Genomic DNA, 27,973 nt, shown 5'->3' with positions numbered 1-27,973 from the left:
CAACGGCTAAAATTTAGGTGGCAAAGATAGATTCAAATGATTCCTGCTAAGCTTCATCGGGCTTTGATAAAAACAGAGCCATCTGGTGGAGCAGCACCATCTTCCTTCTCAGTCACAGTCTCTACAGTCCCAGAAGCCGACACAATAACCATTGTTTTATCTGCTGCAACTGTCTTCTGTTTTTCAGCAATAGCTGCACAAACAGCTACAATCTCCTCACTTTCAAAGTCATACTCAGGAATTGACTTTGGTGAGAAATGTGTTACCTCTGCTGGTGCTTCACTTTTTTTAATCCGCTGTGCTACCTTCTGCTGCTCCTGGAGCGTTCTTGCCCAAGAAAGGTCTTCTTTCCATATTTCAGGGTTCATTGGATAGATGTGAAGGGCTACTTGAAAACTTCGAATTGCCTAGGGAGCAGAAAAGGTCAGACTTTTTTGTTTGCTTAGTTTTAAAAAAGGAGTGTATTTCATATAATCCACAATATCCATATCTCTCTCTCTTTTTCCTCAATGTATTAGAATGTAAAGATGGAAGTTAGAGCTGTTCTCTACCCACTAGATGATGGTTACTAAAAAAAAAAAAAAAAAAAAAAAAAAAAGAGTCAAAGAGTGTAAAAGAAAGTGGCTGACAAATTGTTGATGAGGACTAAAAGTCTATTAAAACAGAGGTACTGATATCATGGCTCAAAACAAGGCAAATGCATTGTTCAGCTTCTGCAGATCAGCAAATATATAAATCTGGCGATTTCCTGGGCTAACCCATGATAAGAAAGGTACCAGGAATGCATATCTTTGAAGCCAAGAGTTTAGATCATAATAATGATAACATGTCTTGAGTGTCACAGGAGACAAAGAAGGACATTATATAATGATAAAAGTGTCAATTCACCAGAAAAATATAATGATTATAAATATATATGCACCCAACATCAGAACATTTAAGTATATAAACACTGACAGACTGAAGGGAGAAACAGACAGCAATAAAGTATTAGTAGTGGATTCAACACCCCACTTTCAATAATGGATAGAACATTCAGACAGAAGATCAATAAGGAAACAGAAGATTTGAACAACACTGTAGACCAAAGGGACCTAACAGACGTATATAGAATGATTCATACAACGGCAGCAAAATACACATTATTCTCAAGAACACACAGAACATTTCCAGGATAGATCACATCTTAGGTCACAAAACAAGTCTTAAATTTAAGAAGACATACCAAGTATCTTTTCTGACTACAATGGAATAAAACTAGAAATCAACAGCAGAAGGAAACTGGAAAAACTGACAGATACACAGAAATAAAACAGCACACTCTTGAACAACCAGTGAGTCAAAGAAGAAATCAAAAGAGAAATTAAAACATATCTTGAGACGATAATTAAAATGTAACACCCTGATACTATAGGATACAGCAAAAGCAAAACTAAGTGGAAGTTTATAATGATAAATGCCTATGTTAAAAAAAGAAAAGATCTCAAGGAAAAAAACCTAACTTTATACCTCGAAGAATTAGAAAATGAAAAACAAACTAAGCCTATGAACATTTTCCAACATACACACCCAGCTCCGCATAAAAATCTAAATACTCATAGATGTATATACAACTATTGACTTTTAATTTACTGCCTGTTCTATCTACCTATGTATTTTCCTATGTTTTTGTCCATATGTATATGTAGAAAGAACTGAGATGTTAGAAATTTTAGCTTGTTTTCAATATATTTTTTACAGTATTCCCTTCATTATGACAATGAGTAAAGTTATTTTTTTAACCATTCTAGTATTTCAAAAGAATTTCAAAAGAACAGCTTAAGTTTATATAAAAATTACAAATTTAGATTTGTTTCAAGTAGAGCCCTAAAACTGTATTAAATGGGGAAAAACACTTTTAATTCCAAGAATTTCACAATATAAATAGAAAGAAATGTATCAAGCGGAAAAAATAACAGTTGAACAACTGGTACTCCTATTTTAAAAACTTAAAATATTGAATAATTTTACTTTTATTGGTTTATTCAAAGTATCTCTGTTGTCTCACCTGCAGTTTATTTTCTTTCTTTATAGGACAATCTTTGCTAAACATTATGTCCTAGAGATTTTTCCCATTACCATAGGTACTTATAAGCAAAACAGATAATGATTTGTAAGTTCCTAATAAAGAGAAAGGGGTAAAAAGTATCATAGAATAGACTTTTGTTTTGCTGTTAACCTGTTAGAAAAGTAAATTCCTTGAATTTCTTTTTCCAACTCTGATATGATTTAAGTCTTCAGATAAAAAAGAGGAAAGATGACTATGTTAAATGGCAAGGAAAGAAAACAACCTTTGGTTTAACTTGTTTCCATCACTGTGAATTTTATTTCAGATTATCATTTTTAAGTTACTTTACTTTAAGCAATCCTTTCCTCATCAAAATTCCTTATGATTTTTGAGAATTTGACAAATACCTTCTTTGGTAATTAGAAATAATGATATATTTACAAGAGTACCAGAAAAAATCTAAGTTATCTACAACTGACTAAAGCCATTATTATTAATGTTAAATTCAGGATTTACCAATAATTTTAGCCTTTAAAGAAACTTCTTTGGGATTTTTTTGCTTGTTTTGTTTTTAACTGTAAAAAGCTAATAAAAGCATGAAAAATCTTAATTTTTGATGACAAAGAGCAAATCTGGCACCACTATATTAGATTTACAGAAGTCTTTTAGGAAATTAGCTGTCAGGTATATATAGTTCAGTCAAAAGAAAAACAAAAACAGGACAATGCTCACAGCCAACTCTGACCTACCAAGCCTTTGCTACCTACAAGGTATAGTCCAGACGAGGTGAGAAATGCATCAAGTACCAGTTTAGAGTAAACTTTACACAGTGAGTATTTCATTTTCATAAGCTTCTACCCTTCCCCATTTCTCCCCTCACTAAGCCTAGCAATTTTTCAGTCTGAATATTTATCACCATTACTCTCCCATATTTCACTTTCTTCCTTCCTCAACATAATCTTTTAGTGGTTTTTGTCTCCATGGTGATACTAATACCACTTTATAATGTGGTAAACTTAATGATGCAAGGAACTAACCTAAAAGTTGTTTTATATTTAAATAAGGTTTACCAAATGCCTACATTTCATGTTAATATTTTTTTAATTCCCATGATGTCAAATACATGAAGAATATTTTGATCCTGACATAACTGATAGCTGTAATGGAAAAAGATGTTCGGTAATAACTCATCTGTTTTTATGGGTTAATACCTTTAAAAGGTTATTTGCTATTTACTTTTTGTGTACACATGATAAATGACTATTTACTTTTTGGTTCAGCTGATGAAAAGCATGTCAAAATAAAATGTCATCACTGTAATAATCTGACTTACTTACCAAGACTATCTCTCCTAATCCAAGCTGAGCACGTCCCAAAGTTTGCCAAGATTCCCATGAATGTGGATTTCTCTGGATAGCCATTTCTGCAGCATGAACTGCTGGGAACGTTTCATGAAGAGACATTAGGACCTATAGACAAAAAAGAAGAAACAAAACCCATCATAAATTAGCAAACTAAATACTAGCCAAAAAGAAAAAATGGATAATTGTATGTAAACAGCTCTTTTCATTTTTAAAAATATATTTTTAGTTGGAAAATATAACATTTTAGTGGGTTTGACCCCCTTCTCTGCTCTTCAGGGTTAGAAATTATATTCTTCCTACTCCTGAAATATCTGTGAAAAATATAAAGCATTCCCTTTTCAACTGTTGAAACCTACTGTCCATCTGGTCAAAACCAGGTGGTAATATTCTGGCCACGGTGGCTCACAGCTATTTGAACCCCAATTCCCCTTCTGTTTATTCTACTTACAATGTGTTTTTTTAGGGAACTCCAGGTCCTGCTGTCAAACGAGGTAAATTTAAATTTGTTCAACTACCCATCCTGTCCCTAGTGAACATCTTTCTGTTATAAAAATCATTTAAACACTCCACCAGCCTCCCCACAACTGGGTTCTTCAAATTATACACATCAGAAAAATCAGGGAGTTCCAGAACCCTCTACCTCAATTTATGGGCAAGGGCTGGCTTTTATCTATAATATTTTGCCCATCTGCATTTCACAAGATTTGTGACACCATCATTATCAGGTTCCAAATAAAACAACTCATTTCATATAGCTTGCCACAAATCCTATCTTTAATATATACATATTTAAGATTAAAAGTTAAAGACTTATCCAAATGAAGGTCCTCACGGCACTCCATTCAGTGGAAATAATTTATTTGGGTTTTTCCTGGATAAACTACCATCAAAGCTGAAAAAGGATGTGCCCTATGTTTGGGATCATCATCTGCAAGATATGCTAGGTGTGTGGATCAAGGCTGAACTGCAACCACTCCTTGCCAGAAGTATGTTTAATTCTCTATTTAAGATTTTAAACATCTTTTGGATAATCTAATACAAGTGCTCAGAGGTTTTCTTTATGAACTTTCCCACAAAATATTAAACCTGTATTTTTAAGTAGAAATGTTATTTTTATAATATTAATAAATTGAGTCTATTCTGACCTTTTGCTATGGACTAGGCCATTTTTAGAGAAATATCATCATCTAGAATCCAATCCATCCTCATTCTGAAGAGAATGAGTTATTGCTAAGTCCACTACAATTAATTCCCAAGGAAAGCTAACACATTTCATTCATTTAAGAGATCACCAGTGACTTTTTAAAAGACATCCATCTGCTCATATCTTAAGCAGTTAGGTTGAAATGAAAGTTAGCTTCATTGTGAAGTGTTTTAAACAAACTTCTAATTTGATGCATGAGCAAGAGCCATAAATAATATGGTGACATATGTTTTTCCCAAATAAACTATATTTAAAAAAAAAGAAAATGGGGCTTCCCTGGTGGCGCAGTAGTTAAGAATCTGCCTGCCAATGCAGGGGACACGGGTTTGAGCCCTGGTCCGGGAAGATCCCACATGCCGCTAAGCAACTAAGCCCGTGTGCCGCAACTACTGAGCCTGTGCTCTAGAACCCGAGAGCCACAACTACTGAAGCCCGCACGCCTAGAGCCTGTGCTCCGCTACAAGAAAAGCCACCGCAATGAGAAGCCTGTGCACTGCAACTAAGAGTAGCCCCTGCTAGCTGCAACTAGAGAAGGCCCGTGCAAAGCAATGAAGACCCAATGCAGCCAAAAGTAAATAAATTAAATAAATAAATTTACAAAAAAAAAAAGAAAGAAAATGGGAGGAAATGCTCTTTTGGTTCATCACCACTCACCAGACATAGTGAGTGCAATTTCATAATGAAAGGGAAATTCTTCATAATTATTACCTGTGATTTCATCTCATACAGGGTAGCATCATTTGGGGTTAACTGTAGTGCTTCATCCCACTTCTGAATCGCCTCTCGGTATCTATGGTTGTTAAAGTTACATTAATATTATATTTTCAGTATGTCTTTGAGAGTACATGACCAAATTTAAAAATCAGAAAATGAGGAATAATTGTTTACCAAGAAATATCTCTATTCAAGAACTGATAATGGTGATGTTACAAAAGCAGGAAAATTTAAGACATGAAGGGAAAGGACAGCAAAAGAGAAAAAAGCAAAACCTAAATAAAAAAGACTTTTGAAATTTTTCAAGATTTTATTTTCTGGCCTAAGAAATCACCACCAGAATTTCTTTTTTCACCAACCTCAATGTCTGCATGTGCTGTCATTCATTTCAGATGTATTACAAAGGATTTCTCTCAAGAACTTATAATCTAATTACACCCCTTGGCTCTACTGCAGCAATCTAGCTGACAGAGATGACAATTTAAGATGTTGCCAGGTCATTCTGTAAACATTCTTCAGTTTTAAGATTTTTTGTCTATAAGCTCCAAGAACACAGGGACCATGTCTTAGTTATCACTATCAATAAATGGTAAGTTTATAAGATATGGGTCACATGAATGAAAAACAGTATGAAGACAGTGATTTCCACTATCATCTTTTCGCTGATGTTCTCCCAGTCACAACTCTCTTCTGAGCTAACATCTCTACCTAGATTCCCTATAGACACCTCAAACTGAATATGCCCCAAACTGATCTTAGCATACTCCATGCCAAATCTGCAGAAGCACAGTAGCACTTTTTTTTTTAAATAAAATTAAGGAATGACTAAGTCCTGCATATTATCCAAAGCAGTCACCTTCACAGCATCCTTCCCAAGCAGTTAACTCATGTATACCTGATTATTTCTAGGAGGACAAAGTTCAAATTACTAGAATATTCTCCATTATAATGAGCTGAAACTTTCTATCCTGTACCTTCCCCTCAATGCTACTCATTCTCTTTTCTAGAGCTAAACAGAAAATATATAATCCACCAGTTTTCATTCCTGGCTACATAGAGACGATCTAGGGAGGTTTTGGAGGGGAAAAAAATACATGTGCGGGCACACACACACACGCATACACACACACATATATGCTGGTCCTTGTCTCAGATTAATGAAAACAAATTCTTGGAGTAGGGCCCAGGCATCTGTATTTTTTTAAAGTTCCCCAAGTTATGCTAATAAAAATCAGAGTTCAGAACCACTGATAAGATCTCTATTGGGATATTAAGCCCTATCATGTACTGTCTTCTCTTAAATCTCTTCTTGCTACCCTTCCTTTCCTCTATGTATTCTAGTGTATAATTTCCTACCTTCTACGTGAAGATCCAAACCAAACATAACAACCAAAATGTGGGCTAACCTGCACTGATTATTATTTAAGCAGGGAGCAGAAAACTAAAGAAATAAAGGCAGAATCTGGTAGAAAATACAAAGCTGAAAAACATAAAAAAGTACATTCTCTATCTCTGCTTCCACCTTGCTACAGCACTCCTTTACTAGTAAATAATACAAATGGCAATACTATTTCCAGGGTCCTGTGCCACCATGGCACACGGCAAAAGGGCGGCAGCTATCTCAGAATAATTTTGCCACACTGCCAACTCCATGGCTAGCAGCAGGGGTGAGGGTGGACAGCGCACAAGTGCACTGCAGAAAGTCTGCCTTAACTGCCACATGGGTTGTAGCAATGGCTACTGTTATTCTGTAGCAGCAGGCTAAGGTATCAATATAACAATAAGCTGAAGATTCACCCCACAATGGCTGACAGTCTTTGTTTCTAGACAAACCATATCTGAATACGCAGAAATGATTATCAGAACCACTGTTAATATCTTCTTCCCTAACAGGGGTCCCCGCTGAGCCCCGAGGAGGTATTTGCTTGAAGACTGTTTAACTCTGGGTGAAAGACTACTCGAATTTTAGGAACTACCAATGATCTGAAGACAGAGAGACCATTATTCACCTCATTTTTATGATGTGCTACCACGATGCTGTATGTTTTCCCCTGTCTCTGCCTGCAACAGACCTATTCTTAGGACACAAATCAAATCTTTAAGAGCTTCACCAAGTGAAAATTACTTCTCTATCAAGGATTTTGCCAAACTCAAGCACCTGTGTAGAGCCAGGGTCCCCCAAGTGGGAAGTAATAGTGGAGACATGCCGTCTCACTGGCCGCTGTCCTTCAATGCTCCTTCCATCTCACTCAGAGATCCCTTTGCAGTGCTCCATGCATTGCTCTGCTTTCCACGGGCCCTGGCACTTCTGTGCAGAGTCAGGCTATACCCACTAGCCTGGCCTGCACAGGCCTGAGTGGCTGGCACACAATTCTCCACACAAACTGTGCTTAGCACGTGGTATACACACGCTGGCTAAACCACTGTGTCCCACCATTACTTTCTAGCTACCCTGAATGGGAACCTGAGGCTCACAATTATTTTTAAATAACTGTCATGTCAGTGTTAGCTTAGACCCACCAAATGCAATTCAAAGTAAGACATTTAAGTATCTTTTCAGGTACCATTAAAATTCTTTATTTATGAATTCCAACTATTCTATTAAAATACCTCAACTCTACAGAATTAATTAACTAGCTCCTTCTGTAGCATCACCACCTATCAGGTCACACTGCTTGGATTCATATACTAATGCCTAAAGGGGCCCATTCTTAGTCTTTCCTTTCCCAGCCCCTTTAGATAAAGCAGCTTCCTTTAAGCCAAAAGTCCCTCTAAAAAAGGATGGAGAGAAAAGATACAAGGACTTCACCTGGTATTGCACTTAGCAAAAAAAAGAAACACACAGAGAAGGAAAGAGAAAGTCTGAACTTTACTGGCAGACTCTTAAACAGGGATAAAAACCACAGCTTGCAGAGAGGAGGAAAAGGGAAGGAGAAGGAAGACAGGGCCTGCAGATTCCAATGGACCTCTTCCTTCCTTGATCTGCACATGTACGTCTTTTAAGGCAGCTAAGACAGCAAATCTGTGCTGGCAACTATAAATTGCACTGGTGGCATATATTGGTATTCAGTATTTTTTTAAACAAAAAATATTCTTAAATCAGGTCTTCCTTATATTCTTTACCTGAGTAAATGATACCTGTTTTGATATAAAAAATTTTTCCCTGGGTATACAAATAGAGAAGAACCAGAAAACAGAGGAAAGTGGGCATGGGTAGGTGCGCACGCGCGCACGCACATGCACACACACACACACACACACACACAGAAATTAAAGACACAATTTCACCACCCAAAGATCATAACCATAGTTAATATAGTTAACATTTTACTGTATACCCTTCCAGTATATTTTAATATAATGTATATAACACACACACAAAACATCTTCTCAGGTCCTGAAATCATCAAATGCTTCCCTCTACAGCGTAATACTTAAAGACTGATTACTACTGTTCCAAATGGATCCTCCCTTGTTAGATATTAAAAGTAACCCTTTGGTACAAACTTCCAGTTATAAGATGAATAAGTTCTAGAGACATGATGCACAGCATGGTGTGGTGATTCTAGTTAACAGTACTGTATCACATACTTGAAAGTTGCTAAGAGAGTAGATCTTAAATGTTCTCACCAAACACAAACAAAGTAATTTTATGAGGTGATGGATGTGTTAATTAACCTTATTGTGGGAATCATTTTGAAATATATACATGTTCAAATCATCACATTGTACACCTTAAACTTACACAGTGTTATATATCAATTATATCTCAATAAAGCTGGAAAAAAGTTACCCTTTGGCCATTACAACTCTCTTTTGGAAGAAAGTGTGCCACGAATAATAATTATTGAAGAAGAAAAAATGTATTTTGGAGGTAAAACAAAATACACGTATTATATGTGATGTAAAACTGACTGGAAATGAGATCACCTTAGAAGGAAGGTTGTATAACTCAAGATATCACTCACATTGATTTCTTTTAATTAAGAAAAAAAGCCACTGAGGGAAAAATAAGTATTATATTTACTCATCTATACAACTCCCCTTCAGATTTTCTATTAATATGCCAGATGTACAAGGGACAGTTCCAGGTTGGTTTAGTTATCAGAATTAGCAATCTCTAAACTAATCAAGAATTCAAATGACACTAGTACTTTTTAAGTATAAGAAGATTATATCTAAAATATAAATCATATTCAGGTTGTTTAAGCCTCTGAAACTAGTCTAGGTGTTTAACAATTAGAATTATAATTTTAAAATTTTGGTCTTATAGAGAAAAGGGGAAATCCTTATAGTGAAAGACAAATACAGCAGCAGCCTCTCATACCTTCTCTCCTCAATCTAGTATCCAAAATATACGCAGGTGCATGCACGCACACACAAACATACACTTAAAAGCTCTACTTCAAATGAACAACTACTTTTTTTTTTTTCTTTTTTTTTGCGGTACGCAGGCCTCTCACTGTTGTGGCCTCTCCCGTTGAGGAGCACAGGGTCCAGACGTGAACAACTACTTTTAAACTACTGTAAACAATAAGAAGACATGTACAGGAACACTACTTTCAAAACCTTTGTAAGGGACAAAAAACTTTTTCCTTCAACGACTTAAACATAAAAATAAACCTCTAAACAAATGCTGATGAAGGAAAGTTCTTAACGGGGGAAGAAAACAGCTAATAAATGCAGGAGAAATATTAGAATTTTAAAAATCATCACTTATGAAATAATGGATCTAGATGGATCTAAACGATGACCATCAGTGGATGCTAAAACCATTAGGGAAAAGATTGATGCAGAACTGTACAATGGAAGATAAGGCTGATATTCCCCTGAATGCTGTAACTGACCTTAGCATCACTAAAGGGACACCCAGATATTATATATATCATGATGTGATGCAACAGAAAGTAAACAACACCATGAATATTCTAGCAAAAAAAACTGAACTTCAATTGAAGCTGCCTGACTTAACTTCCAGTTTACAGAAAATACAAGAGATGGAGGGAAAAAAATTAAATGAGCCAGAGGGAAAAAATCAGGCAAATCTGGAGTGTGAGACAGTCTACGAAGCAATTTGCCTAGTTAATTCAAAAAGTCAGTGCCATGGGAAAAACTTTTAAAGGTGAGAGAATTGTTCTACTGTTCTAAATAAGGGTCCACAAACTTTTTTCTGTAAAGGGCCAAATCGTAAACACTTTAGGCTTTGGAGACAAGACAGTCTCTGTTCCAACTACCTGACTCTGCTGCTCTAGTGTGAAAGCAACCACAGACAACACAAATGAGTGGTGCTGTGTGCCAACAAAACTTTATTTAGAAAAATAGATGGCATACAAAGTTTGATCCACTAACTGTATGTAGTCTTAGACCCAGCTCTAAACTGAAAGAGACTAAAAACACCTAACAACCGGTAATGACGTATGAGTCTTGATTGGATCTTCAGCCAAAAAATCAGCTATAAAAAACATTTTATGGACAACTGCAAAACTAAATACGTATGAGATACTAACAAATATTAGGAAATTATTGTTGTCTTACATGCTAGCTATATTATGGTTATTTTGGAAATGTCCTTATTGATAGAAAATTCATATAGAAGTTTTCAGGGATAAGCTTTCATGATGCCTGCAACTTATTATCAAATGGTTCATAAAACATATACAGAGAAAGCAAATATGGCAAGATAACAATGCTGAATCTAGGTGGTGGGTAAACATGTTCACTGTAATTTTCAACTTTTTTGTATGTTTCAAAATTTTCACAATAAAAAGTTAGAAAACAGTTTTTAATGGAAAGTTATAAGCATGTCCCCTATCTTTCTACATACACACATGCACACAATCATTAAAAGCCAAGTTTGCTGCTTGATAACAATATACTCAAAAACAAAAAGGGAAAAAAGTAAACTATGTTTTTTTTCAATGCACATCCAGTTTGATCTAGCAATTCCATTTCTATAAATCTTTCTTGGACTGACCTGTATCTGTGCACACTTATATCTTTGAAAGGATACCCACTACATCATTTGTAAAAATTAAAGATGAAAACGTTCTTTTTCAAAAGAGGTAAGGTTAAATACATTTTAGAACATCATATAATGAAATACAAGTATCCCTTCTATCCAAATCTTTCTGGTTCCTGATTTCAGATAGTAGGAGTCTGGATAGTAAGAGACCTACGACACAGCCATTAAAAAAAAAAAGGACGCTCCCTATGGCACAGTGGTTGAGAATCTGCCTGCCAATGCAGGGAACGCAGGTTCGATCCCTGGTCCAGGAAGGTCCCACATGCTGCGGAGCAACTAAGCCCGTGCACCGCAACTACTGAGCCTGCACTCTACAGCCCGTGCGCCACAACTACTGAGCCCATGCACTGCACCTACTGAAGCCCATGCACTCTAGGGCCCATGTGCCACAACTACTGAACCCGCGTGCTGCAACTACTGAAGCCTGAGTGCCTAGAGCCCGTGCTCTGCAAAAGAGAAGCCACCGCAATGAGAAGCCCGCGCACGGCAACGAAGAGTAGCCCCCGCTCGCCACAACTAGAGAAAACCCATGTGCAGCAACGAAGACCCAACACAGCCACAAAAAAAAAAAAAAAAAAAACCATCTCTAAGATGTATTAAGTTAAAAAGACAAGGGAGAGAATGGTATATATATTATATTTAGAATGCTACCATTAATGATGTTTTAAAAGATCTATAGACCCACATGCTTATAAATATAAAGATTATCTTTGCAGGATATCAAGAAACTGGTAACTGTGGCTGCCTCTGGGAAAGTGAAATAATAGGCTAGGGGACAGGAGTAAGGGTAAGACGCTTCACTGTGTATCCTTCGTTATTACTGTGTTTGCTTTTTAAAAATCATGAGTATATTTCATGGCCTTTTTCTTTTCATTAAAAATTTTAAGAATAAATTAAACAAACCATGGATCTGGGAAAGATCACTTAAGAAGAGAGATCAAGCAAAGAAGGAAGGACCAGCAAAGATGACTGAGAAGCAGAGAAAGAATGGAAGGAGAAAATTCAGGAGTGTGTGTGATTTTATAGAAACCAAGAGAGAAGTCTGTCATGGAGAGAGTGACGAGTTGTACTGAATACTTCAGAAAGCTCTAATATCATGCAGGTCATTGGTGACACTGACCAAAACAGTATTGTTGGAATGGTGGGAATGGAAGCCAGACCGAATAGTGAAGTGGAAGTAAAAAAGTAGGGACAATGAATGACTCACTTGGGAGGTTTTTCTGTGAATACCAAAGAGAGAAATGAGAAGATTACGCATATAAGAATATAAGATCAAGAGGTGATTTACAGGGACTTCCCTGGTGGAACAGTGGTTAAGAATCCACCTGCCAATGCAGGGGACCTGGGTTTGAGCCCTGGTCCGGGAAGATCCCACATGCCACGGAGCAACTAAGCCCGTGCACCACAACTACTGAGCCTGTGCTCTAAAGCCTGCGAGCCACAACTACTGAGCCCACGTGCCACAACTACTGAAGCCTGTGCACCTAGAGCTGGTGCTCTGCAACAAGAGAAGCCACCGCAATGAGAAGCCTGAGCCACAACGAACAGCAGTCCCCGCTCGCCACAACTAGAGAAAGCCCGCACGCAGAGACGAAGACCCAACACAGCCAAAAATAAATAAATAAATAAATAAATAAATAAATAAATTTATTAAAAAAAAAAAAGAGGTGATTGACATATCTCAAACACAATGTGTTTAAACTGAACTCACTATCATCTCCTACTCCAAATTTACTCTACCCGTATATCCCTGACTTAAAGAACAGCACCACTGAGGCATTAAGAAAATCCTGAAGCCATTCTTGACTATACTTTTCCCTGCTCTAGGTCACATTAGTCTTCAATTCTCTAATTCAATTCCTTTAATCCACTGTCACTGCTACTAGTGTAGGTCCTCAGCCTTCCAGGATGGTCAAAAATTCAATAAACCAGTCTTCCTGAGATCAGTCTTGCCTGACTCCAATCCATTTTCTACTCCATCTCAGAAAAAAATTTCCAAAACATAGTTTTGATGAGTTCACCTACTGATAAAAATATTTCAATAGCTCCAGGTTACCTTCAAGACACTCAAGTTCAGGCCTCTTAAATTTCACTAGACATCCAATAGACACGTCTCGGCTCCAAATCCCCTTTCTCCTCTAGACGCTCCTTTCACTGATGTGCATTATGCTCCTTTCAGTTCTACTGTTGTTGTTTTTTTTGTTGTTGTTGTTGTTGTTTTTGCAGTACGCGGGCCTCTCACTGCTGTGGCCTCTCCCATTGCGGAGCACAGGCTCCGGATGCACAGGCCCAGCGGCCATGGCTCACGGGCCCAGCCGCTCGGCGGCATGTGGGATCCTCCCAGACCGGGGCACGAACCCGTGTCCCCTGCATCGGCAGGCGGACTCTCAACCACTGCGCCGCAAGGGAAGCCCCTGAACTATTTTTGATACTCCAAAGGGAGAGATTTTCTCTGGCCTCTTCTTGGCTTTGCGCATGCAGATTCCTACGACTGGAACATTGTTCTGCCCCTTCCTCAGCTAATTTCCATTTACCTTTTATGACTGTTCTGATGCTATCTCCTCCAAAAAATCTTGTAAAACACGCTTTAACACTTCCATTCTCCCATTTAGTTAAACGCCCTCCTTTTATATCATCCAAGGAACTCTCTAAAACTGTACTCTTTACTCCATATCAAAACAGCTTCCCTCTTTGTGTTGTCCCCCAAAAGATGCTTATCTAATATTTTCTTTGTGGCATCAATGCCTAACAAAAGCACTAAATAAATGTTCAGTGAGTAAAAATAGATACAAGACATTCATATACTAAGTTAATTTGAGTGAGGGGAAAAGAATATGAAACAACAAATGACAAATGATGTTGAACATAATTTTATCTTTGCTGAATCACACTGCTAGATTTTATGCAGCTTTAAAGTAAATTTTAATTACCTGTGCTGATTATTTAAATTCTTGACAAAAGAAAAGTTGCATACATGAAAACACTGCTAAACTCAAAAGCTTTATTCTAGATATAATTGATTCCCATTCCCAGTAGTTTTGCTCTATAAAGTCACCATAAAGACTGAATTAATGAATACTGAATCATTGGTTCTAAGGTTAAGTTCCAGCAAGCCTCTGGCCACATTTTTATCAACTGATTAACATATAACCCCGTTTTATGTCCATTTCTGTTTAAAGACATCTTTAATATACATTGCTGATTCACTAACACTGAACTCGTGGCCAGCAGCACTGTAACTCAGGCCTGGATGAAGCTTACCTAACACGCATATTTTCTCCATATTGCACATCACAGCCTTCTAGGGCTTTACAACACTAGACAGCATTTCTGCACTACTTTTTTTGCAGTTTAAAAAGACCCCCCCCCACACTTGGGGGGGGGTCTTTTTAAACAGCAAAATCATCAAGAAAAGGCAAAAAAAAAAAGTGGAAAACATAACACTAACTAGACCACAGAGAGTACGCTTGCTTTCACTATGAGAGGTAAAATACAAAGGCAGAGGGAGCATTGCCTTGTTTGACTCAGCTGGGAACACAGACGGGAAAGCACCATGAGTACTGATTTTGGTGTTGCAAATACATTGTACTGAGTAAGTGAACTCACAAATCCAAAATCCATGAATGAGGACTGACTGTATTTAAGAAGAAATGTTAGAACATTTTTGTCAGTGTCAAATAAATTGTAACTAAACATATTGATCACCACTTTCCACTAATATCATGATAGACTTCTATCATACAATTTTATGTGCTCATGTGGAAATACCAAAACAAATTTAAAAGCTATTCCTATACAGCTACATTTCAGTAAATCAGCAGCTAATATGATTCATCATTTTATTTCCTTACTAAAAACTATATCGTCAGGAACATTAAAGGGGACTTCCCTAGTGGTCCAGTGGTAAAGAATCCGCCTTACAATGCAGGGGGGACGCAGGTTCGATCTCTGGTCAGGGAACTAGGATTCCACATGCTGCAGGGCAACTAAGCCCATGTGCCACAACTACTGAGCTTGCACCCCTCAATTAGAGCCCACGTGCCACAAACTACAGAGCCCACACGCCCTGGAACCTGCATGTCACAATTACAGGGCCCAGGCACCCTGGAGCCCGCACACCACAACTATAGAGAAGCACCACAACGAAGAGCCCCCACACCGCAACAAAAGATGCTGCATGCCTCAACGAAGATACCGCATGCTGCAACTAAGACCCGACGCAGCCAAAACTAAATAAAAATAAATAAATCTTTTTTAAAAATTTAAAAAAGAACATTAAAGTTTTCACCTTATTTTATATTGTGTTTTCTAATATTTATAATCATTGTTTCCCCAAAATGTTTAACGATAGAAATAACTTTTCTGGCTTAGTTTAGATTTTGTTACTGTAAGTTCAGTATATAATATTTGAAATTAAAGTTTAGTTTGCTTCCTTGATTTTGTGGGAGCTTTCACAGAGAAATTATAATGATGTTGAAATTTGCCGAGATTTGACTGAAAATCATGCGATTTCCAATGTAGGTAGATCAGGTTCCAAGTTTTAGACAACGGTCAATTCCCTGAATTAAACCAAAAAAAAAAAAAATCCTCCATAAATTACTTTGAGTTTTTCTGTCTAGAATTTAGAATAACATTCTGAAGAAAGCAAGGAGAAAATAATGTGCAGTTCCATATAATGATCATTCATCATAAGGAACTTAACTTCTCGCAACTTCAGTTAGGCTCAGAAAGGAAGAAAAAAAGAAGCAAAAACAGTGAAAGAAAAAAATATACTACCTAACTGCATATTCTCTCAAGACAGTCATACTGAAGGAAAGGAGATGTGAAACAGGAAGAAGTATTGAGATGATGCTCAGACTGGAGTCCCAGTATGTTTTTACTAGGCAAGAGCAAGAGACACGATATAAATATACTTTATTTTATACTAAACTGCTCTGAATTTTAGTCACTATCACTTATTGAAATTATGTGGACACAGGATTAGGTTAAGTCATAAAGTCTACTTTCAGTAATAATTTAAACAATTTACTTACACAAAAGAACAAACATGTCTTTAAAAGTTTCTAATTTATTATAGACAAGAACAAACAATTTAAGGCAGATCATTCACTCTGGAAACAGTAGGAAGGTCCTCTGAAATTACATGGAAGTGCACACACACTGAATAAAGGTCATTTTCCAAAGCAAATTGAAACAATGCCAACCTCTAACTAGTACAGAACATTTCTTAGTTGTTACTGTATGGAAAGCAATTACCCTGTTCTACTCCTTGCTACACTAGGCAATGAGAATTTTCTGAAAAATTTCTAAAAAGTCATCATTTTAATAACCCAATTTTTACTTTAGATACAAAAATCATTTGAAATATTTTACCACCTATATTACTCATTCATTTAGCATACACATACATGTCACAAAATAAAATTCACCAGAAATTAATTCTAGCATAATTTAGATTAAATAAAAACATTTACAAATAAATCAGTAGTTCCCTTATTTTAATGATAAATATGATAAAATCACAATAAAGGCAAAACAATAAGTAGGACTCCATTCGCCTGGATGAACTCAATCATTTGTCTTCTTGCTTCCTTGGAGAAGCCTACTGTGACCCCTTATCTAAATCACTCTGGCTCATGGTACCTGGTTATTTATCTTTGTAAAACTATTTGAAACTTTATATTTATCTCTGTGCTTATTTAAACTAAAAGCTCTATGTAGACAGTGCAATAGGTATTTTGCTCACCAAAGTATATGCAGCTGTATCAACTAACACAGGACGAACTGGGACAGTATGGGAGGGGCCCTGACTGGAAAATAGTAGCCACTGCCTAAGTCAAAATTTTAAATTCCACAATTAGAAATGTAGTCTTAAGAGTCCTAATGCATTTCAGCATATTTGGAGAATCTAGCAATAAAAATAAAGTACACTTTTGTCCTAAGAAAGATACATTATTTGAGAAATGAGAATTAATCCTAGTGATCACTGAAGAATTTTTAGTCCATAAGATAAATGTAAAAATCCTAAGGATTAGCAATTAAATCCAGCAACTTGCTAAAGTACAAAATCTACATGACCATGTAGGGTACACCTCAGAAAAACATAATAGATATAGAGATAATAGATAATGGAGAAAATAGACAGATAATGGATAATAGATAGTAATAGATAATGGAGAAAAAGAAGTATATGACACTCAACAATGTTTACTATAATTTAATATCCAATATTGATTATTTATAGCTATCATCTATAATGTTTTTAACAAAATGTATATACAATATTAAAGAAATTTAGTTCCCTGGTGCTATCATCCACTAAGTATTAATGGTATTACCTCTAAAAGCATTAACTGTGTCACCTAAAAACACGCGTTTGTACTTCTTAGGCATATTACAGGTGATTATAAGCTGGTCTCTAAATAATATTTCCAAATGCTATTATAGACACAACACGAAAAACTTTGGAAGTACGTTATCTTCTACCTTCTTTCTCTGGAAAATTAAATTGTTGCTTCATAATAATCTTTATACTCATAATTTTCTAACTAATAGCATAGTAGTAAATTCCACAGGATTTAACAGTAGCAAGTCTATGTCTCCCAGTCTTAGCCTATCTGTCCAGTCTTTCTTCTCCCCACCACTCCTCTGCTTCACTTAGCTGCGTCTTTGCCCCGTCTCTACCTACACATCACTCCTTTGTTCGTGTGGGTTCCTCAGTGAACAAACATGTGCTCATTTAGGTTCCTGTTCCCCCCCTCCTCACCTAGTCAAAGGCTCTCTCTCTTCTAAGACCAAGTGAAAATCCCCTTTTCCCATGAAGACCATGAGTACCACTTAACTGACCACACAGTCACACTTATATTTCTAAAGTAATTTATGTTTTACAAAGCACTTTCCATACAATTACTTAACATATAATTATTTTCATAAAAATTTAATTCACTTAGTGCTCACAAAAAGTCATATAAGATTGGCATTACTTGTTTTCATTTTACTGACGGAAGAAACAAAAGTAGAGAGCAACTACAGGACTAGTCTAAAGGCACATGGTACTAAGCATACACAAACCAGGATTTGAAGCTAGCTCTTATAACTACCTGACCAATGCTTTCTCTAACTACCCCAATATTGTTTTCGTTTCATTTTTCTCTAATTCTTCCATGTATTTCTATCTTCTCTTTACTAATGAGTTCAGGGACCAAAGGGTGGATTTGCTTGTATTCTCTACAACACCCAGAACATGACCGGGCACCTAGAAGGTACTAATATTACAGATTCTACCTATATCTCACTTGTCCTACCTTCTCCAAGAAAAGTCTTGGAAAGCAGCAGAGAGAAGCATGGAAGACATGAAAAGAGGACAGAAGCTAGCATGCTTACAATACATAAAAAAAAAAAAGATGGAAAGACGTAAAAACAAATTCTACCCTAAGACAAAAGTGGCAAACACCTTAAGTCTTACTTTGTTTCGTCTCACCATTCCACGTACAGATATTACAAGAAATTCCCAAGACTAGGGAAATAACAACATGGGTAGAAAGAATCAAGAGATTAGAATTATAGGTACCTTAAGACCCTGGGATGTCTAAGGTTTCAGGCATCGTTGTGGCTTTTGAGGAAGGGCCTAAAGCCAAGGTCAGCGTAGTAATGGTCCATACAAAATATTTTAGGCTTTGTGGGCCATATTGTCTCTGACACAACTACTCAATTCTGTTGTAGCACAAAATCAGCCACAGACAATACACAAACAAAAGGACATGTTTGTGTCCCCGTAAAACTTTATTTATAAAAATAGACTAAGGTTTGCCAACACCTACTCTACTTGGGCCAACCACTGTTAAACTGCCACATTTGTCAAATGCCCTTTTTTCTTTCAGTCCTTTTTTCTGCTTAACTCAACCAGGGGCAGTTATCACCCCATGGAGAGCATGTATGGCAATTTATAGAGGACTTTTCGGTTGTCACTAAGACTTGGAGGCACTAGTGGCAGGGGTTCAGGGATGTTAACATCCTGCAAGGCAAAAGGCAATCCTGCACAAGAAGACACTGTCCTGCCCAAGATGCCAAGAGCATTATTCCTAAGAATCAGGCCGGCTCATCCCACCCACTGCCACAAAGCTGCTTATGCACCTAAGTTTAAGTTGTCCCAAAGTACAAAATAAACCAAGAAGTTCAAGATGACACTGCCCATCCCTAGTTCTGTTTTCTCTTTTCATTAGGCAGGCATGCAAACATGCCCACACGTACAAACACACATGTGCAAACCTGTGCAAATACACAGATCTGAGGCAAAAAGAAAAATGTCCTCTTCCCGTTGCACTGTTTTGGTTTTGAAAACATAGCCACTGCTGTTAGCAGAGACACTGCCAAATGAAACGTGCTTTGTTCACCAAGGCATACAAAGGTTTAAAGGAACAAGTGAGCTGCTTTCCACTGGCTAAAGAGAAGCAAGAACTGGTGGGCATTTACTTCACTACTTTCGGCTTGGTGAATTCCCTCCCCTCCCTCATTTCTCATTTCCTCTTTGATTTACTTCTCCTGGCCTACAAATAAAAGGTGGCACCATCTAGTTCCTCCACTTTTGGATCACAGTAAACTTGGCACCTAATAAATCAATGGTCTCTCGTAAGCTCCACAGCATATCTCTTAATTCAACTTTGGTTTGGAACAGACCGAACAGGCATAGCCCTACTGCAGCTGCTGGATAGGAAACATTAAAAGATAAAAGCTTGGTTTAAAGTCACTTATGGTTAATAAGTGACCAAAGTCTGATTCAGCCAGTTTAAAGACAACCTTAACAGTATGCAACCAAACTAGCACAAAGAAGGAAGCAGAGTGAATAGTTCCAGGGACTGCCCAAGGGTGGGGTGAGATAATACCCTACACTGAGGTAAAGAACAGCTGGTCACAAAGCACAGAGCTGACTTTGTGACCACCTAGAGGGGTGGAATAGAGAGGGTGGGAGGGAAATGCAAGACGGAGGAGATATGGGGATATATGTATATGTATAGCTGCTGATTCGCTTTGTTATAAAGCAGAAACTAACACACCATTGTAAAGCAATTATACTCCAATAAAGATGTTAAAAAAATTTTTTAATAAATTAAAAAAAGAAAAGAAAGAACAGCTGGTGATTAAGCCAAATAAGTCAGTACACTTACTACCAGACAGAAATATCAAGGTGTTTAGCTACTTCTCTCCCAATTATATTTGTAATTTACTGTAGCATCAAGTTTAATGAGCTATACAGTTACCAGCTTATTCATTTAATAAACGTTTATTGAGCACCAGAGCAGAATACTACTCTGGGTTAGGTAGTATTCTAGGTACTGAGGATGCAGCATTCAATAAGATATAAAAGGACCCTACTACTCTTCTAGAGCTTACATTCTAGACTGTATATGTGTGTGAAGAAGGCACAGAAAGACAACAAACATAAGTTAAAACATGGTTCAGTGCCATGATGAAAAACACATGGACGGATGTGATAGGGGGCGAATGCATGGTCAGAAAAGGTCTCTCTGGGAAGGCATCTGAGCTGAGAGCTGAATGACAAAAAGCAGCCAGCCAATGGAAAATCTGGAGAAGTTCATTCCAGACAAAGGAAGAGCCCAAGGCAGGATCAAACACCCCAGTTTTTGAGGCAAGAAAAGAAAGCGAGCATGGCTATAGAAGAAGCAGAAGGGGATTGCGAGGCCAGAGAGGTAGTCCAAAGCCATGATCATGAAACTAGTAGCCCATAGTTGTGAGTGTGGATTTCACTGTATGAGTGATGAATCCATAAAGTTTCCATGCAACACAGAGACATGAATTGCTTTACATTTTGAAAAGATCAGTCAGGCCCAGGGGAGGAGAATGAACTGTAGGGGTATAAGAATGAGCGCAGGGAGGCCTGTGAGTTAGGAGACTACCAGAGTAATCTAGGTAAGAGCTGACGGTAGATTAGGCTAGGATGACAGCCATGAAAACAGAAGGGAGGATAAAAGTGATTTAGAATATGTTAAAAAGTACAATCATCTCAACTTGGATTGGATATGAGGAGTGAAAAAAAGAAAGGAATCCAGGATGATATCTTAGCTTGGGTTACCTGGGAAATAAAGCCTGAGGCCTAAGCTTATAGGCTACCGCTGTGTGGGGGGTAGGATCCAAGGGAGAAAAAAAAAGAAAGAAAAGTGAGGCAGGGAGGAGGGACAATAAATATAAGGCATATGTTAAGCTGACAACAGCTTCAAAACAAACACAGATGATTGTTAATATTGTAGAGCTTCTTCAGAGACAGTATGAAACCTCTTTGTATTGGAAACAGTCCAGTGGGGAAAGGAGGAAAAAGAATTTATCTGCAGCCTCCCTCCCATATCCTGTCTCCCCTAGATCAAAGTCAGCCCCACAAGGCTTTAACCCACTCACACTTCTGGGTGTGTGACCCAGTGCCTCTAAAGCACCTATAGGTCCGACCTGGCCAGTGTCAAGGTGTGATGGTCTTTCATTATCAGTTAGCACTGTACATAGGGGCTCTCTGGTCTGTGCTGACAGCAGCAGCTGCCAGGACTTTATGGTAATAAGAGTATTTGTAAGAACCTATAATGAAAAATAATCTGAAAAAAAATATATATATATAAACTGAATAACTTTGCTGTATTCCTGAAACTAACACAACATTGTAAATCAACTACACTTCAATTTTAAAAACACATTAAAAAAAGAATACCATGAGCTGTCTCAAGGGCAGGGTTTTGGAGGTGAGTGGGGCTGATTAGCTCTGGAATGGCACATAAACCAGGAGAGATGACTCCTGGCTTTTGATGTTAAAAGTGGCTCACTAGGGCTTCCCTGGTGGCGCAGTGGTTGGGAGTCCGCCTGCCGATGCGGGGGACGCAGGTTCGTGCCCCAGTCCGGGAGGATCCCACATGCCGTGGAGTGGCTGGGCCCGTGAGCCGTGGCCGCTGAGCCTGCGCGTCTGGAGCCTGTGCTCCGCAATGGGAGAAAAAAAAAAAAAAAAAAAAAAAAAAAAAAAAAAAAAGTGGCTCACTAATATTTAGAAAATGAAATGAAAATGAAAATGAGCAAAGAAAATGAAAATGAGCAAAAGAAAACAGCAAGCAAAGAAGATTAACAAGCAGTGGACACTGAGACAAAAGGAAACTCATGAGAGTGTGGTGTTGCAGATTACAGGGCAATATATTTAAGAAGGGAGTGCTCAGCTGTGCTGAATACCAAAAGGCACACTAAATGAGAACCAAGACAGGAAGACGGGATTTGACAACATGGAGGTCCTCGACAACCTTTAGAAGTGGATTAGTGGGGACAGCAACTTGACTGGAATGGACTGAGAGGATGATTCATCAAGAAATAGAGTTTGGGGGCTTCCCTGGTGGCGCGGCAGTTGGGAGTCCGCCTGCCGATGCGGGGAACACGGGTTCGTGCCCCGGTCCGGTTGGATCCCACATGCCGCAGAGCGGCTGGGCCCGTGGGCCATGGCCGCTGAGCCTGCGCGTCCGGAGCCTGTGCTCCGCAACGGGAGAGGCCACAGCAGTGAGAGGCCCGCGTACCGCAAAAAAAAAAGAAAAAAAAAAAGAAATGGAGTTTGTTGTGAAGGGGGAGCAAAGAAATGGTAGGGTGTGTGGAGTCAAGGGAAGGTTTTCAAATGGATGCTATCAGGGTATGTTTGTGTACCAGTGAGAGGGAGCCGGGCGGCGGGGCGGCAATAAGGGGTAAGGGAATAGAAGGTGCACACTATTATGTATACAACACAGGGAATACAGCCATTATTTTATAATAACAAATGGAGTATAACCTTCAAAACTTGTGAATCACTATATTGTACACCTGTAACTTATATAATATTGTACATCAATTATAATTCAGTAAAAAAAAATAGGGTAAAAAAAGAGGGAGAGAGAAGACAACAGATGACATCAAAATGAAAGGGGGTTTTAGGAACAATATTCCTGAAAAGGCAAGAGAGATGAAGTCTAGTGCACAAGTGGAGGGGTGGGCCTTTGAAAAAAGAAGGGGCACTTCATTACAACACAGTGAACGCAGATGGCTTGGATGCAGATGCACTCAGATTAGGAGATGTGGTGGTGAGAAAATAAAGGCATTCTACACTGACTGCATCTATTCTCTTCCAAAGAATAAGAGGCAAGATCACAGTCATTAAATATATTCAGGTTGACACTCAACAGAATGTGTTTCACACAGCCAGGTCACCTTTAAGTTCACTTTGGTAAGTATGCTTTTCTAGACAAGGAACAAAATTCATGGTAAATTCTAATTATATTCTAGCTTCACACACATACACACTAATACAAGAAAAAATGAAACCACTTAGCTACACAATCAAATATCACCATCTAGTGGTTGAAACCTTAAAAGCCAACATATCAAAGCTGGGACCCACACTGTGATTCTTGAGAAGACATATCCTAGTTAGAATTAATTCAAGAAAAAGCTGTTTGAACAAAATAACTTATTAAAAAAAACCCTTAATACTGCATGAAATCTACCAATCACATATAAAATCTTAAAATAAACTACCTAAAGTATATTTACTGAGTGCTTACTAGGTGCTAGGTGGCATGCTAAGCTCTTTTACATGGACTTGCTCTTTAATACCCCAATAGTCTTTGAGGTAAGCGTCACCATTTTAATATAAGGAAACTAGAAATTGACCCTTGAAAGGTTAAGAATGTATCCCAAGTTTATACAGATATAAATGATAAAACTAGGATCTGAACGGAGTTAAAATAACTTCAAAATCCGCACTCGTAACCACTAGACTTACTATACTGTATAAGGCACCAACATTACTTAGGGCTTGCGTAGAAAAGTAAACTAGTCTTCTGTTACAAAGAATCATGAATACTACAAGGGAGAACTTCAGAATTTAAAAACCATTCCATTGCAAACCAAATTTTTCTAAGAGCAGTTATAGTTTCTTACTAACGAAATAAACTGGACAACAGGAGTCTCTGATGCTCAAGAACTATGCCTCCTTTGGAGGAAGACTGACATTAACACACTTGGATCATGCATAGGCAATGTGTTCAGAAAACTCTCTCGGTGCTACATAAAACTAAATAAGAGAATCTTGAGGGCAAAAACGAAGAAAATCACAAGGAGGCAAAAGAATGCATCCCAGGAAATAGAAGGTGCTCCCTCCTCCCTCTCTCCTTTAGCAATTCCTCCAGGGGCATCCCTACTTCTCTACCATTCTAAGGCTTATTACTCATTCCAAGTTCAAAGCTGTTCCATATTTTATTAGTTAATCCTTACCATCATAGGTTATAGGGAAAAGAATAAGACTCAGAAAAGAACAATAATTTTCAAGTGTCATATTCTCATACAGATAGGAAAATTCTATTCCCAAAGGTCCTTTGTGGTTGGGATATGAAATAAAATATGTTCTCAGAATACTGTGTTCTAATGTGGAGTTTAAAATATATATTCTTATACTACAATGCAATATATATGGTAGTTAATCCACAAAAACCTATTTAGCCATAATATAGCAAAACACAGCAGCCTTATAACTATTCAATAAATATTTACTGAGGGCCTGGCAAGTGCCACAAATTGGTCTAAGAGCTGAAGGTAGAGGACAAAAGTCTGTCTAGACAAAGTCCCTACATTCCTGGAGCTTACATTTCTACAGAAGAAAGACAACTAAATATAAACAACTAAATAAGCGTATAAGGTAACTTCAAAAAGGAAGAAATACTGTAAGAAAATTTAATATGCTGATGTGACTGTGGTTTTTCATTACTTTGTTAAAGTCATAAAATTACTTTTCACCATTGCCAACAGAATATAATGAAAAGGGTCTTACTGTTGCATATAAAGAGATCACAGTCTAGTTTTTTTTCTTCAGCAGTATTTACTGCAAACTTATTTGTATTTCTTTGCTCCAGAAATACCAAGTTGGTAGAATCTTCCTGAACATGTAAAACAATTTCTTTTACATGTTTAGGAAAATTCTTTGCATTTCCATATTCTGTTCCCACTTTCTTGAAATGCTTCCCACCACTATTGGTTTGGCAAAATACTACTCCTTCTTTGAAACCCAGCTGAAGACTGAACTTATCTGTCAGAACTCCCTTGATATACCAGACAGAACTGGTGGCTCCATTCCCTGTGATTCTGAAATATTCTGTATGAACTAACCTGTCTTACTGCATACACTACTCTGCAGTGTATTGATAATTATCTGTATTCTGTGCATCTTACCAAAGGCTGAGCTCCTTAAAGTCTGATAACATATCTTACCTCTCTTTGAATGTTTTTTTTAAAGAAGGATGGATGGATGAATGGATATTTGATGTTATATTTTAATGATGACATTACACATTTCTTAAAAGTTGACTCATTTTATACAAATTGGTACATCAATAAATGTCTAATACTGTTCCTGAACCAATAACTGCCACCCTAGCAACTAATTTACTTCCTGATCTGTCACCATAGTTGAGATCAACTTAATGATACCCTTTGAAACACAAATTTAGAAACATACACATAAGTCATGAGTAAAGAATTTTATTTTTCATTCATTTGTAAGGTTTATTTGACTAGTAATCCTTTCACCTAATCACAAAATAGAAGTTCAAAATTCGTTTTTTTTTTTCTTGGCCACACCATACGGCATGTGCGATCTTAGTTCCCTGACCAGGGATCGAACCAGTACCCCCTGCAGTGGAAGAGCAGAGGCTTAACCATTGGACCACCAGGGAAGTCCTAGAAGTTTAAAAATCTTTAAAAAACAACAACAACAACAACAACAAAAACATGACTTCCCTGGTGGTCCAGTGGTTAAGAATCTGCCTTCCAATGCAAGGAACGCTGGAAGGCGTCCAATCTCTGGTCAGGGAACTAAGATCCCACATGCCGTGGGTCAACTAAGCCCACACGCCACAACTAGAGAGAAGCCCATGAGACACAACTAGAGAAGCCCACGAGCTGGAACTAAGACCCAATGCAGTCAAATAAATAAATAAATATTTAAGAAACAATAAAAAAGGCTGATGTAATGGAGGAAGAGGGAGTACGGGGTTGCTGGGTAGTCAGGGAGGGGTTTGCTGAGAAGAGGACATGTGAGCAGAGATCTGAAGGACAAGACGACAGACATCAGAACACAGGAAATAAGAGCTTTTCAGACGGAATCATAAGACAAAGTTGTATTAAGAACTGTGTTCAAAAACACAGGGAAGACCAATGTGGCTAAAAATGTAGTGAAAATGATGGTGGTTTAAGATAAAGTTGATTTGGAAGACAGGGACTAAGTTTTATTTTTCTTAATTTAACTTCACTATTCTTCCTTATATTATTTCCTATTCCTTATATTACTTTCAATCAATTGAATATTCTCTTAGATATCTTTAAACCATTATTTCTATTTACTTTTGGCTTAGAGTAGCCGAACGACTCATTTCTACCATATTCCCTTAATTCTGTTACCTTTTAAAGCTGTGTATACATTACTCCAAAAACAAGTGCTAAATAGCTAAAAAACTTAATCATCTCACAGTGTTCTCCATTCAAAATAAAGCATCCAATCCAGCTGATTTCAGTGAAATGACTCAGTGTTTTGACATGCAGGAAAAAAAAAAATGAGTTATTTTGTTTATACACAAAGTTGGTATCTCTCATCTACCACAGGAAATTCATAGGGAATCCCATGGCAATAACTGAATAGCTTTTCCCTTCTACACACTAGTGTGGTCTAGAGAAAAAGATAAAAACAACAAAGTTAATGAACTTTTAACAGGCATTTACAGGAATTTCTAAAGATGTTTTATGGATGTTCTGAAAATGATTTCATAAACGTGGAAAATTTATAGTTGGTTTTCTTCTGACTAAGACAGAAGAGCCAATCTTGCAAAGTTCTACAAGAGAAAAATCTTTGCCTAAAACACTGGAAATGAGAATTCACAATCTAACATTAGGCCGTTAAGCTGTTAGTTGTCCTTGATTTATTGTCTACCATTCACTCCCAATTTGAGGTGCTAATATATTATAGCTTAAGCATTATTTTATGTTTTATATTAAAATGCATTAATAAGATTACTCCCAGAATCAAAAATAATAACATGCCTAGAAACAAAAATGCTGGTTCCTCACCTTTGACTCAATTATGACAAAAATGATAAACAAGGAATCTTATAACCATCCTTACCAATAGAAAAGAAAAAAGAAAAAAGAAGATAAAGAACAAAGAAAAGAATTTTCAAAAAGTGCTTCTTGCTCAGCACTACTTTTAATTTCTCAAACTCTTCAGCACCACAAGGGAGATACCAGTCAAAGGCACAAAGGCCTGACTGTAGATCTCTGGATGATCTGAGGAGTATTCTGTCCTACCAAAGACCAAAACTGTTCTCGAAAAGAAAACTCTAAAAACATACCTTTTATTTTCAGCCAAAGTGGCTCCTTCGTCCTTCAGCTGTTTACTTTTCTCAGCACAGCCTTCAAGGAGAATTTCTTTCCTCCGTTTAACGGCATGAAGCCAGTTCCCTTCATCATTCTCAACTGCATCCTTCTCATCAGCAGCTTCAGCTTCAAACTGCTGGGAAGTGACCTTTGAGACCTTCTCACCAATCTTCCTTTTCCATCCAAAGGAAGCCATT

The 27,973-nt window shown here is 37.5% G+C and overlaps 1 protein-coding gene across 1 annotated transcript; it reads right to left on the bottom strand.

Annotated features, from left to right (window-relative positions):
* Positions 1–53: 53 nt before the first annotated feature.
* Positions 54–27,973, bottom strand: TTC33 (tetratricopeptide repeat domain 33). Its single transcript, XM_007469655.1, has 4 exons — positions 27,752–27,973; positions 5,324–5,405; positions 3,385–3,516; positions 54–407 (listed from the first exon to the last, which is right to left on the bottom strand). Exons 1-4 carry the CDS (start codon positions 27,970–27,972, stop codon positions 54–56), a joined length of 789 nt encoding a protein of 262 aa, XP_007469717.1. The 5' UTR covers position 27,973.

The sequence above is a fragment of the Lipotes vexillifer genome, unplaced genomic scaffold (genome assembly GCF_000442215.2).
Source record: "Lipotes vexillifer unplaced genomic scaffold, Lipotes_vexillifer_v1.1 scaffold434, whole genome shotgun sequence".
NCBI classification, from domain to species: domain Eukaryota; kingdom Metazoa; phylum Chordata; class Mammalia; order Artiodactyla; family Lipotidae; genus Lipotes; species Lipotes vexillifer.
The sequence above is the reverse complement of the archived record's forward strand: the minus strand, read 5'-3'. Positions and strand labels throughout refer to the sequence as shown.

Coding starts and splice junctions, on each gene's coding strand:
- TTC33 (XM_007469655.1), bottom strand. CDS start 27,972: ATGGCTTCCTTTGGATGGAAAAGGAAGATTGGTGAGAAGGTCTCAAAG. Junction 3,517..5,323: donor TGTATGAGATGAAATCACAG/GTAATAATTATG, acceptor TTTTGTCTATAG/GTCCTAATGTCTCTTCATGA. Junction 408..3,384: donor GATTAGGAGAGATAGTCTTG/GTAAGTAAGTCA, acceptor TCTGCTCCCTAG/GCAATTCGAAGTTTTCAAGT.